Here is a 17,454-nt window from a genome sequence, read left to right as displayed (position 1 = left end):
TTAAGTGACTTATATAGACTATTTTGTAACGTGAAACACAAAGCAGGTTTGCTGTTAAGGTATTTTCATGCTTATCTACAATTCAAAGTCTATTTTTTTTATTTGTAATGGAAATTAATGTCACCTGGGTGTTTTTTTTTTTTTTTTTTTTTCCAAGTTTGCAAAATTGACTGAGTTACAGATTACCTAGCAAGCTCGTGGTGAACCAGAACTCCTAGGCGTGTGTAATGCTGGGGATACACGGTGCATTTTTTTTTTTTTTTATCAATCGAGCGCTTATGGCTCGGTTGATAATTCCAGACGTGTCCGATACCCCGCCGGATCGATTCCGTGCTTGATACCGGCGGGCAGGACAATAGAAGAAACGAGCGGAAGATAAGAAGCCGCCCGCGGGTACGAGCGGGAATCAATCCGGCCACGCAAGCTGACACATCATTGCATTTCAGTAGCACTGGGGGTGTGGGTAGCTTACAGGGACAACAAAGGATGATTTGCATATTCACATCTTTGCATTTCAGTGGCTTTGGAGGTGTGGGTAGCTTACAGGGACAAGAAAGGATGATTTGCATATTCACCAGCGGTGCATTGTGGGAGACATCATATGCTCACTCCAACCTGAGTAATCTCAAACACCTTCTGTTTTAAGAGAAAATTGTTCCTCGGTTCTTCAGTCATTTGTTAGGGCAAACTAGGGAAAATATAAAATCTAATGCCTTTTGCAGCCAAAACGTTCCTACAGAACTCTCTAACATACTGGACAGCTCTAAATAAAATGTGCGATTGTAACAGGGCAGATTGTAACAGGGCAGTAGGGACCGGGGATGGTAGGAGGCACAGGTGTCATACATCATGCCAATGAGCACACTGAGCAAATCAGACAGGCAGCTTCATTACCTCAGAAGAAAGCTAAGAAATGGTACTGCAGGGACAGGCCAGCACTACATTCATTGCAATAGGCACCACATTATATCTGTCCACAATATCTACAGGGTGGGGTTATTTTCAAAAGATAAAACTTTATTGCCATGATAACTTTGTTTTCTTAACTTAAGTTTTCTCGAATTAAAACTGTAAAGTTCATCCATAATTCTACACCAAAAATGTGTAGGATTACACCAAAAATGATCTACACAAGAGCCAATAATACTAGCATGCTGAGGATCTCGTGTGTCTGCACAGTGCAGCATCAGTGTCATAATTACCACACAATGTACCTCTTCTCTGCTAATCTGATAATGTCTGCTTATTCAGTGCCCCTTAATTTGTCTCTGTATGCAATTTGTGAAATTAGTATCTTGGCATCTAGCGTTGTATCTTTCTCTTCTGTATTCAGTAGAGATTAGCAACATTCACATTTGCTTTTCATTTTGAGAAAATGTAATATTAACTTTCTTTTATTTTGAAACCCAGTCTTGTGCTTCTTTGATTGTCCATTGGTATTAACCAGTAATTATGCCAAAATTGTGAACACTGAATGGCTAGCAGTTCTGGGATTCTGAGATGCATTACTGAAATAAGTACCAAAGAGACTTAGAGACTCTGTAGCAAAAAAAGTCCCCTGTGGGGCAGGGCTGTGGAGTCGGGACAAAATTCTTCCGACTCCGACTCCTCAGTTTATGAAACCACGACTCCGACTCCGGGTACCCAAAATGGCTCCGACTCCTCGACTCAGACTCCTTAGCCTAATACTTAACAGGGCTGTGGATTTTGTACAAAAATCATCCGACTCCTCAGTTTATGAAATCAACAACTTCGACTCCCCAAATCTGCCTCGACTCCAACTCCGTCTCCACAGCCCTGCTGTGGGGTACTTGCCTCGGGAGGGGGAAGCCTCCGGATCCTAACGAGACTTTCCCATCCTCCAGAGTGCTGCCACCCCCCGAAACCACAGCCAGCAATTTGTTGTACTGTGGCACAGTCGCCTGCAATATTTTCCTTCCCCGGCTCCAGCACAGGTGCATTAGTAGCTCCCCAGTGGGATCAGGCGGAAATGGCAATCCCGGTCAGGTCCGCTCTACTGCAGAAAATTAGTTTATTTGCTGATTGAGTTCTATAGAAGTGAACGGAAAATCGAAAATTGTATCGTGTGTACCTAGCATTACTTTATTCCTGTACTTGGATGCTTACTCCCACCATTCAGAATGAGTTCTTCCTGGCTGTAATCTCTGTTTACTTTAGAACTGCCTGAAGCAGAGAGAGACACAGGATCAGGGCTGCAGCTGATGAGTTATTTGCACACTATCCTGATGCTAAATCTCTGCTTTCTGCCATTCTGAAGACATTTCGGTCACAGGATTATAGTCTGTGAAGAATGTTTCTATATGCTGGCTGTGCTGGACACAGTCCTCCATAGTAATGCCCACAGTGAAAACTGTTCTCTGTAAATTTTATATTTTCTTCACATAAAAAATAAAAAGATGAAAAAAAAGGCTTTGTATTATTTGCTAGTACTTACTAGATCTATATGTGGCATTTAGTATTTTAGTTAACTCTGATAGTTGTCCTTTAACCACTTTATGTTTATAAACGTCCAGTGTATTTGGGGAGATTGCACCACCAGTTTGTTACTAAATGAGGCACGTGTGGTATCATTTTAACCGTGACGAGTTGTAGAATACATTTGGGTGGGTCTTAAAGCTTTGACACACATCACATAAAAATAGGTACGGACAAACTCAATCCAACATTAAAAAAAGTCATTTTCAAAATTATGATCAAATTTTGGAAGATTTTAGCAAAACTACAAGAAACATATGTGGTAACATTTTAACTATGATAAGTAGTAGAATAGAGTTTAGAAAGTTTTAGGGTTGAGGCACATGTCTTGTGTATTCTTTTTAGTCACAAACTGAATCAAAGGCAATTCAATTTTTGCATATTCTGTACCCTCCAAAAAAGACTTGTAAATTTAAAACAAAGTGACAGAATATGAAAGAATCAACATACATTGCTACCTTAGGAACTTGGCTTTTTAAATATGTATGCCATAAGGGTATATTACTATTATTTTTTGCAAATAATGTCTTATAATTATGAATAGTGTATAATGAGAAAGCAAAAAAACGAAAAAGGACACCTTTATTTCCAAATACAATATTGTCACCATACATTGTACTAGGAACATAATCTAACCCTTGTTTATAACCAGGATGAATAAGCAAATAAAATTTGTGGGTTTAACTTCTAGTTAGCACTGTTTATTATAAAGCTATAATGGGTATAAATGGAGAAATAGTGTGTTTTTCTGTCTTTTTTTCCTTTTTTGCCCTTTAAAATGCATTGAAAATAAGTTAATTACTAAACAAAATCATCACACACTAAAAGCCTAATTTGTCCTGAAAAAAAAAACCCAATATATAGATCATTTAGGTGTGATTAGTAGTAATAAAGTTATTGGTGAATGAATGAGAGCAGTGCTGATATGTGAACATTTGTTTGGTCCTGAAGTAGTTAACTTCAACTAAAAAACACACATTCACGTATCATATATTTTCTTTCTTTCTTTCTTTTTTTAACTGCTAGCTTGTTGGAAAACTTCAGTTCTACTTGCTGTAGCTTTGTTTCTGTGCATGGCCATAACTCTAAAGCATTTCATAACTAAGGCCATGGAAAGAAAAAAAATCTGGTGCCATGATGTAATCAGTGCAATGCATGATTGGTTAAGCAAATCGAGTGCTGGCCTGTAGAACTGACATTTTGTAGTTTTGTTTAGGACATCGGGAGCTCCTCGATCTGGATGTATATTCTGCTTGTTCTTTGTTACAATTAAATGGAGTTTTTCCTTGTGATAAAACTGCTGTTCCAGTAATTAGCTGTCAGCTCGTTCAGTGCACATAGAATTATATTGGTGCATTGCTGTTCTGCAGCTCTTAGTAATGGGCCATAATCTACCTTGATATTTATTTCAGCAGTGCTTTTTTTCATCAAGGAGTAAATGACTAGAAGTATAACTTTCATTACTTTCTTTTTGGTTTTTCTTTTTGGTTTTTTTGCAGCCAAAATAATTGAGCTCCTGTTTTTTTGTTTGTTCCTCCCCTCTAATTTGTGCTATTGTCTTTGTTGCAGAGCTCGCAGTACGTACAGTGTGTCGCAGGGTGCCTTCAGCTGATGCTTAGGGTTAACGAGTATCGCTTTGCGTGGGTGGAAGCAGATGGTGTCAACTGGTAAGGCTCCTTACAGTGCATAATATTACATGCTAAGAAGTGTCTGAAAGACAATTGCTGTCACCATGGTTTTGACTGAATCCTGGGAGTACCAGTAATATGATTACTGAAAGATAAGGCTCTTGACAAAGTACGAGAGACGAGTAGATTTTAGAGAAGAGGTAAACTTTTTTTTGATGCGTAGGTGTAATAGAAAGTACAACTCGCAACGCTGGAAAAATCAGTATCTAGATCTCCACATAAACATGTGGTTGGTGAACTTGCTGAACCATTACAGAGGTGATTAAAGGACCACTAACATGAAAATTGTAAAATGTAAAATGCATGTAAACAAATTCAAATAAGAAGTACATATCTTCGAAAATAAAAATGAGCCATAAATTACTTTTCTCCTACGTTGCTGTAACTTACAGTAGGTAGTAGAGATCTGACAGAACCGCCAGGTTTTAGACTAGCCCATATCTTCATAGGGGGATTCTCAGCATGGCCAGGACAGGGCATGCGCCATACTGGGCAACCTGGTTGGATTAAAGACTTTAATTTGGCTGACAGCAGCACAGTGGAGGGGACCCAGAGGACACAAGGGTACCTCAAATACTACAGGGAGCTGGAAGAAGCCCCATGTAAATAAAATTAAACTCCTCCCTCCCCATCAAAAGTATAAATTAAAGAGGAACTGTCGCAAAAATCTTAAAATTTAAAACGCATACAAATAGAAAGTACATTTACCCAGAGTAAAATGAGCCATACATTACTTTTCTCCTATGTTGCTGTCACTTAAAGTAAGTAGTAGAAATCTGACATTTACCGACAGATATTGGACTAGCCCATCTTTTCATAGGGGGGTTCTCAGGGTTTTCCTTATTTTTAAAAGCACTTAGTGAATGGCAGTTGCTCCGTCCAACTGCCAAAATCGTGTGCAGGGAGGCTGGCCAGCATCTTTGTATTAATAATTTTCAGGGAATGTCTTTATAAAGAATAAAGGCCATGCTGAGAATCCCACATGAAGAGATGGACTAGCCCAAAACCTGTCGGTTTCTACTACGTACTGTAAGTGACAGCAACACAGGAGAAAAGTGATTTATAGCTTATTTTACTCTGGGGAAAATGTACTTCTTATTTGTATGTGTTTTAAATTTTAAGGTTTTCGTGACAATTCATCTTTAAGCATAGAAAATTCTCCCAAATGGAGATACAGCAATAAAGACCCCAGGAGATTATATTCCCTTTTCACATTATCCAGCTAGGAATTTTTATCCCAGAAGTTGGGTTTGAAGGCAAGCCAGTATTACAGTTAGAAAATGTGCTTAGCTTTTGAATAGGGAATACAGACCAAAAACTCCATATTCCTCTCACTACCGGTTTCATTTAACCAATCCTCATGATAGCAAGATGACCTCAGGGAGTTGTTTGCTACATGTTTCTGAATTACTTACTATGGATTTTACTGCAAGTCAAAACATCTTTATTCTGATGAGGACAAGGTCTCCCAGCGCAAGCCTTGTTCCTTCTGCTCTGGTGGTGTTTGCTTTCACTAGAGAATGCTGAGCAAACTGTGCAGCAAACAGAAAGCTGGAGGCGTAGAGCGTGCGTATGCTGGGAGGGGGCACAGGAAGCGATTGTGAATTATTACTAGTGATCACGGTTCATATTGCTTCCTTTTTATGGAGTCTGGCTGTTTATATGCCAAATTCAATCACTTGGAAATAAACATTTTACAATATTTACATCATCAAGAAAATAACCTCTGTTATTACCTCTGTTGTCAATCGGAAGGGCATTATTAAACATACCTGAACTGTATTAATATTCAATGTAATATTAATATTCAATTAAAGAGCAACTTTAACCATTAAGCTCTCTTTCTCAGGCAGATGATCCGACCCTCCTCATCTCTCATTCATTTGATCACTGTCTTACTTTTCTCCTTTGTTGCTATCACTTCAGTGGGTTGTAACAGTCTGTCAGGTTTTGGACTAGTCCATCTACTCATGGGGTATTCTCAGGGTTTTCTTTATTTTCAAAAGCACTTGCTCAGTCCAACTGCTAAACAGTGTGCAAGTGAATAGGAAGGCTGGCTGGTATCTTTGTATAGTTCTCTTACAGGGAGTGCTTAAATGCTGAGAACACCCCATGAAGGTTGTACTTATCTCCTATGTTGTGACAGCAACACAGAAAACAAGTAATTTACAGCACATTTTACTCTGGAAGAAATATACAAGTGCATACACATGCATTCTACAATTTAACTTTTTTTTTGCAACGGTGGCCCTTTAAGGCTAGCATCAGCAGCGCTACCTTCAGAGTCTTTCACCTCCGCTCTTAAAGGTCTCATGACTTTTTTGCTCGGGCTTTTTAGCTTCAGAACTATTATTAGCAGTCAGCACCTTATTTTGCATTCAATCATGCCATTTGGGCACTGTCAAGTTGCATAGGTTCTTCTCATTAGTATTGTCCCCCTGGGTGTCAATCTGCTTATCACATAGTCAATTAATCATAACAACTTTTGAGTTTCATAAACTAATCAATCCTGTATTCTCACTACAGAAAATATATTTGTTTATTTTTTTTTTAAGTGTAAAGGCATGCTTTAAAAACGTAGATGTATTATTTTGCTATAGTACTTGTGAATGTGTCATTGGGTTCTTGGAACAATGTGCTACACATTTAAAAGAATACTTGCTGCAATTGAATTTTTAAAGGATTATATTTATTAACAAAGTTGCACTTACATGCCTGGGGATGAGCTTTAACTATAGAATGCAACACAGGGATTCTGATCACTGGTCTGTAACAGATTTTACGTGAAAATTGTTTATATTTCATTTTTTAATTTCCTGGAGCCTAACTGCTTTGAGCAGCTATTTGTGCTCTGCTTAATGTGAAACCAACCATTCTGTAGAATAGTTGCAACAGCAGGCCTTTTATAATATAGGTATAGGAAGACAAGGTGTGGAGGCACTTCTAGTTAGCTTTTTAGCAAATGCTCTTTAGGAGGTAGTATGTTTTTGCAGCTTAGGATAAGACGGACATTTGAAGCATTTTGGGAATATTTCTTTTCTAATGGTGCCCATAAACGGTACAACAAAAAGGTTTGATTTTCCCGTTTATTCGACCAAAACAATCAAATTGAATGAAAGTTGAAAATAATCTTTTTTTCGATCAAGAAAAACGAACGATTATCTGTGTGGTTTTTTTTTTCTATAAAAATACTATCGACCTGTTGGAAAAATCTTTAAATTCGATCTAACGGAATAATTGCACGAAATTGTCTAATCGAAAAAAATGAAAAAAATGTACCATGTATGGGCACCTTAGGCAGATGAACTTCAGTAAAAGCTGAACAGTAAATGGTAACTGCAGAGTCTGAGTGCTTCGTGTACATACACATCCAAAGAGAGATTTGGGTGTGCCTTTCACCAAATAATGTAATGTTGCCATGGCTGCAGTTAAAGAAAATCTGTAACGAAATAACGTCCCCTGGGGGGTACTCGCCTCGGGTGGGGGAAGCCTCTGGATCCTATTAAGGCTTCCCCCGTCCTCCTCAAGCCCATGGTGGCGGCAATGTAAATATTTACCTCCGTGGCTCCAGCGCAGGAGATAGGCGGAAATAGCCGATCTCCGTCGGGCCGCTCTACGCCTGCGCAGTAGAGGGGACCTGACGGAGATCGGCTATTTCCGCCTATCTCTGTCAGAAGAGCCGAAACAGCGCCCCCTCTGGAGCCTGGAAAGGTAAATATTGAACAGGCTGTCGGATTTGCCACGCCAGCTTTGAAGGGCTGCAGCGAGACCCCTGTGGGACAGAGGATGACGGGGGAAGCCTCATTAGGATCCTGAGGCTTCCCCCTCCCGAGGTGAGTACCCCCAGGGGACATTTTACTCGTTACAGTGTCTCTTTAAGCACAAATGCTTGAAAAGTAAAAGTAATTTTTAATGGACTATAATAATTTTGATTTTTTTTGATTGTACAACTAATTGAATATTGGATAGAACTTTTTTTTTTTTTTGCCAGTCTGCACTACTTAGTGTAAATTACAGTGCGGACATGAAGGGGGTAGCCAGGCAGCAGTTAGAGGGCAGTACAGAACACTGAGCACCACATTTTGTGTGAATGTAGTATAAATGAAGAAATCAATGTATAGAATGTCCATGTGTGTGTACACAAGCACCTGGAAAAAACAAAATATGTATTAATATAATTAACATACAAATTTGCAGAGGGTACTATAAATAAAAAAATTAAAAAAAATTAAAACTTCTAATTTAGCAATTAGCCATTACATGTGTAATGTATCATCAAAAACTTTTTTAAGCAGTTCCGTATATGGACAGGTTACCAAAGATACTGAATCCTGCTGACAAATAAAGCGCAAAAATTATCTCTGCTTTGTGTTTGTTCAGTCATATAATTAGTGTTAAAAGCATAACTTTCCTGGCACTGGCTTGTGAGTTATAGGCTTTGGAACAAATGGAAACAGCTTATTTACCTTTTCAATAACATAAGTGCTTCTCACTGAATCACGATGTGGAAAATACTATAGAGCAGAGTGGAAATGTTGACAATTGTTCCACTTTAAGTTCAAAATTCTGTTGTTGAACTGAAGTGTGCTACAAGATAGAGGGGTTGATGAAAGTAGATGTGCAGTGCGGAGCAGTAGTGTTTGTGTTGTGTTAAACATCCAGTTTGGTGTCAGGATATATAGGAAGACCGCAACTTCTCTACATATGAAGTAACAGAGTGTAAACCTGGTATAGCTTCACTACTCTACACTTAATGCACACAGAGACTCTATGTGCTGGCATATGCCAGAGAGGTGTACAATATTAATAGGTGTGGGTAATTTGGGCACCCGGGTGAAGCCACGAGCAAAGTATCACCAATACTGCCGATATTCTAATAAGGTAAGTCCAATCTACACTAATTCTATTCCTAGCAACTACCTAATCTCGCCCCAATTGTAAAACCTAGGCCTAACACTACCCATCCCTTCTACACATAATTCATAACCTAAACATAACTGCTATTCTAGTCCCTACTGTAACCCTATGCCTAACACTACTCAGTCTTCTTCCCGGCTAATTTGGTTGACCACCCAGCTGTCGCTGGAACACCTCCTCATCCTCCTATGCTGTAAGTGGAGCCCTGAATGCCACCCGACTGGAAAAAAATTCTGGGGAGACTGCTACCCATCTCTTTTACACATAATTCATAACCTAAACATAACTAATAATCTAGCCCCTACTGTAACCCTATGCCTAACACTACTCATTCCTTCTACACATAATTCCTGACCTAAACATAACTGCTAATCTAACCCCTACTGTAACCCTAAACCTAATACCACCATTCCCTTCTACACTTAATTCCTAACCTAAACATAATTCCTAAACTAGCCCCTACTGTAATCCTACGCCTAACACCAGGGATGCTCTTATGAGTCCATAGCTACTCATAATATTAATGTTAATGAAGGGGTGATTAATCGCCTGTGACCACGAGTGACTGGGGGTTAACTTACCCAGAAGCCTGTGGGATCCTCTGCATGACATTTGCATCATATGTGAGGTGTTGTCTGCGTTCCATGACTCACTACTGTGATTCCTACTTCTGGCCAGAAGAAGGAAGCGCAGTAGTGAGTCGTGCAATGCGACCAACACTTTGCTTTTGACGCGAATGGCACACAGAGGATCCCACGGACTTCTAGGGAAGTTAAACCCCCGTCATCCGTGGTCACAAGTGATTAATCACCCCTTCATTAACCTTTATATATTACGAGTAGCTGTGGACTTGTAGCTACTCGCGCCAGAGAAAGTTCTGCCTTCTATGTATACTAATATGCAGCATGATTGATGTTTGAGGCTAGGACCACACTTGCCAAAAATGGCGGGCATTCTCTGCAACACAAAAACGCACGTAATGCTTCTCAATGCACAGTCACAGACACTGCTGCTTTTCATCTCACAACGTGTGCGATTTGCTTTTCTCAGCTGGCTGCTGACCAAGAATGGAGATTCCGTTAGAGGAAAACGATGCAGTTTTTCCGTGGCCTCAAGTGTGACCCTTCCTCAAACATTTATTATAAAAAAAAAAAAAATGTGCACCCAGTTAGAATTTTTGAAATAATGTTTTCTTTTTTTTTTTTTTTTTTTTTCCAGTATCATGTCTGTGCTTAGTAACAAATGTGGATTCCAGCTTCAATATCAAATGATCTTTTCAGTCTGGCTGCTTGCGTTCAGCCCACAAATGTGCGAGTACTTGAGGCGGTACAACATTGTTCCAGTATTGTCTGATATCCTCCAGGAATCTGTTAAAGAGAAAGTGACACGGATAATTCTGGCTGCTTTCAAGGTAAGTTTCTTCATGGACCACTCTGTTTTGCCATTAGTTCTCTTGCCTGACTTAGTTGCAATTTGATCTGATGTTAGAGAGCTTTATACAGCTTGCCATACATTATACTTCAAAGAGGTCCGAACCAGTCCAGGATTCCAGGTGTATATCTTTATTTAGGATGTATCCAGTATAAAAGTAAAAGCCATTTTACTGTTTTGTGAGTTGGCTTTGATTTAATAAACAACCCTTGGACTTTACCCGTTGGTGTGCGGATTTCATCCTCCCTGCATCCTGACCTGCCGTCTGCTTTCCAGCACCCTGCACAGGGTAACAGAGGTAGAGCGGTTTCTTCCTTCAATCTTCAGTATAAAAGTAGACACATGCATCAAAGTGCTAACATGTTTCGAGCTAACTCAGCTCTTAATCATAACTATGAGCTCTTTGAAGTTTATTGTGGGCTCTGCTGACCTGATCCTGCGCAGCACAGTGATTGGTGGGTAGAGCGGTGTGTACACCAACTTTTATTAATTGCCATACACTATGCAGTTTTTTCTCAATAAGACAAAAAAAAAGGCTAAGGGTAGCCATACATCTAGTGATGATGGGCAGATTCGACCAAGAAACAAATCTCTCTCTAATCAAATCTGATAAGCGAGAGATCTGTCAGCCACAGGCCGATTCCCTATCAATTTCAGCATGAAATCTCTTGGGAATCGGCTGCTGTCCTCTTTAATGAAAATGGGTGTGCCCCCCCGGGTACCCGGGTGCTATGTATACATTATCTTTCCGCCACCTCTGCAGGCTCCGGGCGCACTCCACTCGCCATGTGCCACATGGTTGCCTAGTAACGTGTCCGAGTTTATGATGTCTGACGTCAGTACGCACGCCCCTTACTAGGAAACCACGCATGTGTATGCACAGCGGAATGCGCCCTGCGCCTTGTATTACATGCACAGGGCATAGGGGGGGGGGGGGGGGGGGGGGACAGCGCCGGGGGTTTTGTCTTGATCATCGCAAAATTGCATGCCGTGCCCGCCTAGCACTCGATTGAGCAGCTTCAGGTACATTTTTTGGTCTCTGAGGAAGCGGGAAGCCCGCAAAAGGGCTGTAAGGTAAGGGTTTTTGCACCCCCATTATCTGTTATGCCTTGTACACTGAATCGAAAATAAACCTTTAATTGCATGGATTGGAAACCTCGCCTATCATCTACTTCTCACATTGATTGATCTTTTAAGCGAGAGTGCATTCTGAGGTGTATTTAGCGTGTGCTGTTGCCTGTCTTGCGTCTGGCGCTAACTTCATCTCTTCATAGTTTGAAAACACAGTTGTGTAGTGCATGGCTGTCTTACTTCCTGAAAGTGCCGAGTGCAATCCTTTGTGCTGAAATTTTCCCTTTTTCCAAGACTTGCTACCCAACTGTTCCTCTGCTGGCTGTGGTTCTCAAAAGGGTTAAGTGTTGTAAACATTTTTGATGATAAATCTGGTTGACAAAGTTCTGAATGTTAAGATATTGTTCAGTGGAGGAGGTAATTTTGCTTGGGCTGGATTTAACATCATCAAAAAGCAAAAACAAATAAAACGGGACAGAACAACTTGCCAAGGCTGCCACTCCAGCCACCTCTTGGAGTTAAATCTCATGTGAATGGCTTTCAGGCATAGCAGTATGCATGTAAAAACAGTAATGCAGAATAACATATTTGGTGCTTCTAATAAGTCAAGTAAGTGAGTTTGAAGGACAGCTGAAGGTTTGTTTCTTGCTTACACAGTCTTTGGTTTCAAACTAAATAAATGTTCCCATACAGTCTCTACAATGCTTCAATACTGGTTAAGCTGTGCCTCATGAGGTGTTTACTTTTTTTTTGTGGTAATTGGCGTTAAATTTTACTGTGTCTGGCTCTGTTCATTCATTAGAGCAGTTGCTATGGAAATATTCCTGTTAGTACTTTAGGTCGGTAAATTACCTCTTGAATGCTGTAAATGGGTTGTCTAGTCAATTCATTAAAATGTCACAAGCTCTGTTTACTTCACTTGCCTCAGGATTTTTATCACAAAACTTTAAGCTGCTTTTTCTACACCATGTAAGTTCAGTTTGAATCTACCTTCTTCACAAGTGCCAAACAGACCATCTACCATAAGTTTAATAGTATGTTTTTCAGTCATGTGGCATGTTATGTAAAAGTAAATACCATTACTAGGACAGGTAAATACCTCCTTCTGCCACTTGGATATTAGTCCTATGCACAATCACATAAACCCAACTGTAGTGCAATATCCCTCATACAAATTCAATTCATGGATGGGCACATCAGCTTCAAGTAGTAAACTTCACTCCACTGATGCATGCTCAGCTGATTCCCAGACTCTTTCTACGGGAGTCTGCCGCTGCTGTGAGGGGATTAAAGTCTTTCTCCTGGCTCTCTGCACCGTTATTCCATGGATAATCAATCTCTAGCATTGCCGAAAGGACACACCATTTTTCCCACTTTAGTTGTACCAGCAATTTCCTTCCCCACTACAGAGGAACTGCTTCTCCGAATTTAAGTCCCATGGGCACTCCACCTCAATAAAACATAGTGCCTCGCATTGCATAATAAAATTTTATTTACCTCCCTAGCATTCGATTTCTGCAGGATTTCTGTGCAAAAAGTGGTTCAATTAATTTTCGTGAAATTTTTGCTTGCAACTTACTAATATTAACTAATATTAATATTTTGAGTATAATAAGCTTCAAGACAAAATCATGTCAAAAAATTACATTAAAATTACAACTTTTTAATCACAAATAGAAAAATCCTCCTCTAATCGGGATGAAGAAATAAATCTACAGACACGGAAATAAATACCAGATGGTTTTTACCTAAAACATCTCTCTTGTTTGGTACAACGTTCACACGCACACTTGCACGTCATTTACCGCCGTTTATGCAAAAGCAGCGTTTTGATCTTTATTTTTTCCACTGTCTGGAAGCTGCAAGGTCTGGTCATTCTGGGGTCGATTAGCGCCGCACTCCTGTGTCCCCCTGCGGGGAAAAAAAATGATGATCGCAGGGAATCCCCGCTGAAAGACGACAAATGCTTTTTTTTTTTTTTGCATGCTTGCAGAAAAGCATGTGGACGAGACTCTATACAGGTGATTGAGAAATCTACCTGAACCAGCCCTAAAGGTCCATACACATGCTGGTCTGAACTCTGAGTGGTGCACCATAATGACTGCCATGGCGGTCATTATGGTCAGACCAGCGTGACTAAATCAGGCGCACAACGATTGCATGACGATCTGGCGTGTTCGTTTTTTTAGCAATGCCTGATCACAGCACAATAGCATTGTTCTCGCTTCTCCCCCCACCAGAAACTTCACCATTACAGATGCTCATCGTTTCTCCCCCCTGCATAGCAAAAGACGCACCGTGTGCAAGGGCTGAAGACACTTCTGTACAGTGTTGTTAGTGCACTGTCGCCTTTGGCTGATGACGCCTCCGCTGCAATGTGCGGGGGGCGAAAGGACGACAAGCGCATCTGACTTAGCGGCTTCCAGCGGGTGGGGAGGTGCCAAGAACAATGCCGTTGGGTCATGCTTAGGCATAGCTAAAGGTCCGGCATGCCAGATCTTTAGGGATCATCATTGGGCCGCTGCACACAAACTTGAGCATGCAGGTCATCATCTTTACTGCTGGCTGACAAGAAAAGAAAAAAAAAACACAGACAGCACCGACTGCCATTGACATGGCCCTGGCATCACACTGTGGGAAGAGTTTTACTTCAATATCAGCCAGCCATACAGACGTCTCTGACAATCTATTAGAGATAAGGTATATGTGTGTTGCGGGAAAGTGGGTGACTAATGATTGAGATGAAGTTCAATCCTGGGTTAAAGTTCCCCTTTAAGCAGAAGCAAATTAGTTTTATCTGGGTGAGCAAACACTGGTAGCAAGTTGTCAGTAAAGGGTGTCAAGATTTTGTCCGGCAACATGATCATGAATCATAGTAGTAAACATCAGCTAAAAGCAGGTATGAGGGTTCTAGGCCTACACATCTATTACTGAGCATGCTTTCTAATGCAGAACAGAACCCTCTGGGCCCTTTTCCACTACGACGTTTGCGATGACTGAATCGCAAAACCGCAAACCGCTAGTGATTTTTTTAAATCGCTACAGTTTGCTTTTAACATAGGAATCGCGGTAGGTCATTTCCACTACCGCGATTTGTTTTTTACCTGATCGCGATCGCACGGCAGATCGATTATTGCCGCGATTTTGCTATGCAGTGCATAGCATAGCAAAATCGCGATCGCAAACTTCGGGAAATCGCTGGGAATTTTTTACCTTTTGCGATTCAGCAATCGCTAGCGTTCAGCGTGAACGCTAGCGATTGCTAGTGGAAAAGGGCCCTCTCAGCCATTCACTTAAAAATATTCTTTAATCTGTGGGCAGATCTACTGAGTCATTGTCCAGTCCAAGAATAGGATTATAAACTAAACCAAGAGGTCTATCAGTCTATAGATGATGGTGAGGGGTCTCATCCATTGGATCTAGTTGCATCCTCCCAAAAAAATGATAGCCGAAGGCTAGGTTTACACTAAATACAAAACTGTACCATTTTCAACAACAGAGATCAACAGATTCAGTGTTATTCTGTAGGACCCATTCAGACTTTGCCATAGTGGAGTGCAAAGCCCCGCCCTACACAACTTTCCAGGATAATATATACTGTATGCAAAGTATACTGGCTGACACCATAAAATCATATAGAGATTGACTACATCTCTCCTTACTAGCATTTTTCAACTAAAGAACAAACAGGTATTAGGGGTTCTTCTGTGGCTGACAGGATTCCCGAGACTGTTCTGCTAGAGGGAGTGTAGAAAACAGAAAAAGAGAGGAAATGTATGCTCTGAGAGTCCTATTTCCCACTGATTGCTTAGCTTTGCACATCTTCCCATTCAGTTAAAGGCATAGTGAAAATCCCTTAAAGCAGGTTATTGTAGTAAGTATTTAAAAACTAATGAAATAAAAGAAAGTATGTTGGACACTTTGTCCAATAAATTTGCCTTGATTTAATTTTCCCTATTAATATTATTTTTTAACATTCTTTGATCAGCAGAAGGGCTCCGGAGGTCTAACTTGCTATTCATTAGACCAAGAGAACAATGGGACGGTCGCAGAAGATCTGTGCTATTCATGTTGTGGTCTGGTGTGAACTCAACCAAAGACTTCTGTTCTCTACACCATTTGTCTAGATGCACTAGTGATCCTGGCGGTGGAGACTTGGTTCATGCAGCTCTTCCTCTCAGCCTTCTCTAAATGGTTGTCAAAAAGATGCATCAATGATAATTATCACTCCTTGGTGGCAAAGGAGATCTTGGTTCATATGAACACAATCCCTAGCCATCTTACGATCAGGCCAAATGTACGGTCAGATTAATTAATCCAAATGATTTGTTTTCTTCACTTGAAAGCCTAGACCATAAAGCATACATGTAAAAATCTGGCCCACGGGTCAAATCTGGCCCACAGCGCCATCAAATTTGGCCCTTAAATTATTTCCCCACTTTGTATTATGTTTGGCCCTCTCTAGACCACTAGAGAAGCTGCATTGTGGTTGAAGCCTTTGATCACTAGAGTAGCCATATGGGGGAAGAAGGGGGAAAGTACTGTACACCAGGAAACTGTATAGGGGAGAGAGGACCACTAGACACTAGGCATCTGGATAGGGGAGGGAGGACCACTAGACACCAGGGAATTGTATAGGTGTTGTCAGGGGGCCATTAGACATCAGGGAACTGTATATGGGAGGTAGGGGTTCCATTAGATACCAGGGAACTTTATAAGGGAGGGAGGTGGCCTCTAGACATTAAGGTTGGCCCACGACTTGTTCCCAGTGTTCAATTTCGGCCCATTTTGTATTTAAGTTTGACACACCTGCCACAATGAAAGCATGCTGACAAAGAAGGTAGTTTCCCCACACCTGGGCAGTATAACAACCTTCACTAGAAAAATGTATCTAACGGTGTGGAATGTATTCTCTCCATGGCCCATATGCAGTCAACTTTTTCACATGAGTTTTCTCCTAGGTGATATTTTCACACCTTGCCAATAAAATGCCTTTTAAGCCACTTGCAGATAGGAAAGTACTCCAAATTATTTTGATATTACCCTTTCACCTACTTTTTGGTACCTTTTCAGTTACAAAGTGCTTAAGTTATTTTAAACAGAATATGAAAACTTCTCTATTAGGAGAAACCGATGGACACACACCATACAGTCTGAGTGTACAATCAATCACCAATTTTACCACTTTCATGTAGTATAAGAGACTAACTGAAAAATATATCCAAGTCACAGTGAATCTATTGCTGTTATACTACATGGATGTTGGTAGGATTGTATAAAAATTGTAGTCATATTGTATAGTATGTGGCCACCTTTAAAGAGGAACTGTAACGGCAAAACGTCCCCTGGGGGGTACTCACCTCGGGTGGGGGAAGCCTCCGGATCCTAATGAGGCTTCCCACGCCGTCCTGCGTCCCTCGGTGGTCTCGCTGCAGCCCTCCGTACAGCCGTGACGTAATATTTACCTTCCTGGCTCCTGCGCAGGCGCTCTGACGGCTGTCTGCTCCGAAGTAGGCGGAAATACCCGATCGCCGTCGGGTCCGCTCTACTGCGCAGGCGCAAGTCTCCGGCGCCTGCGCAGTAGAGTGGACCCGACGGAGATCGGGTATTTCCGTCTATTTCCGAGCCGAATGCAGCCACAGCGCCCCCCACTGGAGCCAGCAAAGGTAAATATTGAAATTACAGTCGGGCCTGTCGCCGGCTGTTCAGAGGGCTGCAGCGAGACCCCCGTGGGACGCAGGACGGCGTGGGAAGCCTCATTAGGATCCGGAGGCTTCCCCCACCCGAGGTGAGTACCCCCCAGGGGATCTTTTTAAAGTTACAGAGTCTCTTTAAAAGGAGACAAAATTTA

General features: G+C 41.1%; 1 protein-coding gene across 1 annotated transcript in view; it reads left to right on the top strand.

Moving 5' to 3' along the window:
* Positions 1-17,454, top strand: part of ATP6V1H (ATPase H+ transporting V1 subunit H) — a 148,075-nt gene that overhangs the window by 73,208 nt on the left and 57,413 nt on the right. The window contains exons 9-10 of the mRNA XM_068234769.1: positions 4,066-4,163; positions 10,320-10,512. Coding sequence (XP_068090870.1) covers positions 4,066-4,163; positions 10,320-10,512 — 291 coding nt within the window. The remainder of the gene's footprint in view (positions 1-4,065; positions 4,164-10,319; positions 10,513-17,454) is intronic.

The sequence above is a fragment of the Hyperolius riggenbachi genome, chromosome 5, assembly GCF_040937935.1.
Source record: "Hyperolius riggenbachi isolate aHypRig1 chromosome 5, aHypRig1.pri, whole genome shotgun sequence".
Lineage (NCBI taxonomy): Eukaryota > Metazoa > Chordata > Amphibia > Anura > Hyperoliidae > Hyperolius > Hyperolius riggenbachi.
The sequence above is the reverse complement of the archived record's forward strand: the minus strand, read 5'-3'. Positions and strand labels throughout refer to the sequence as shown.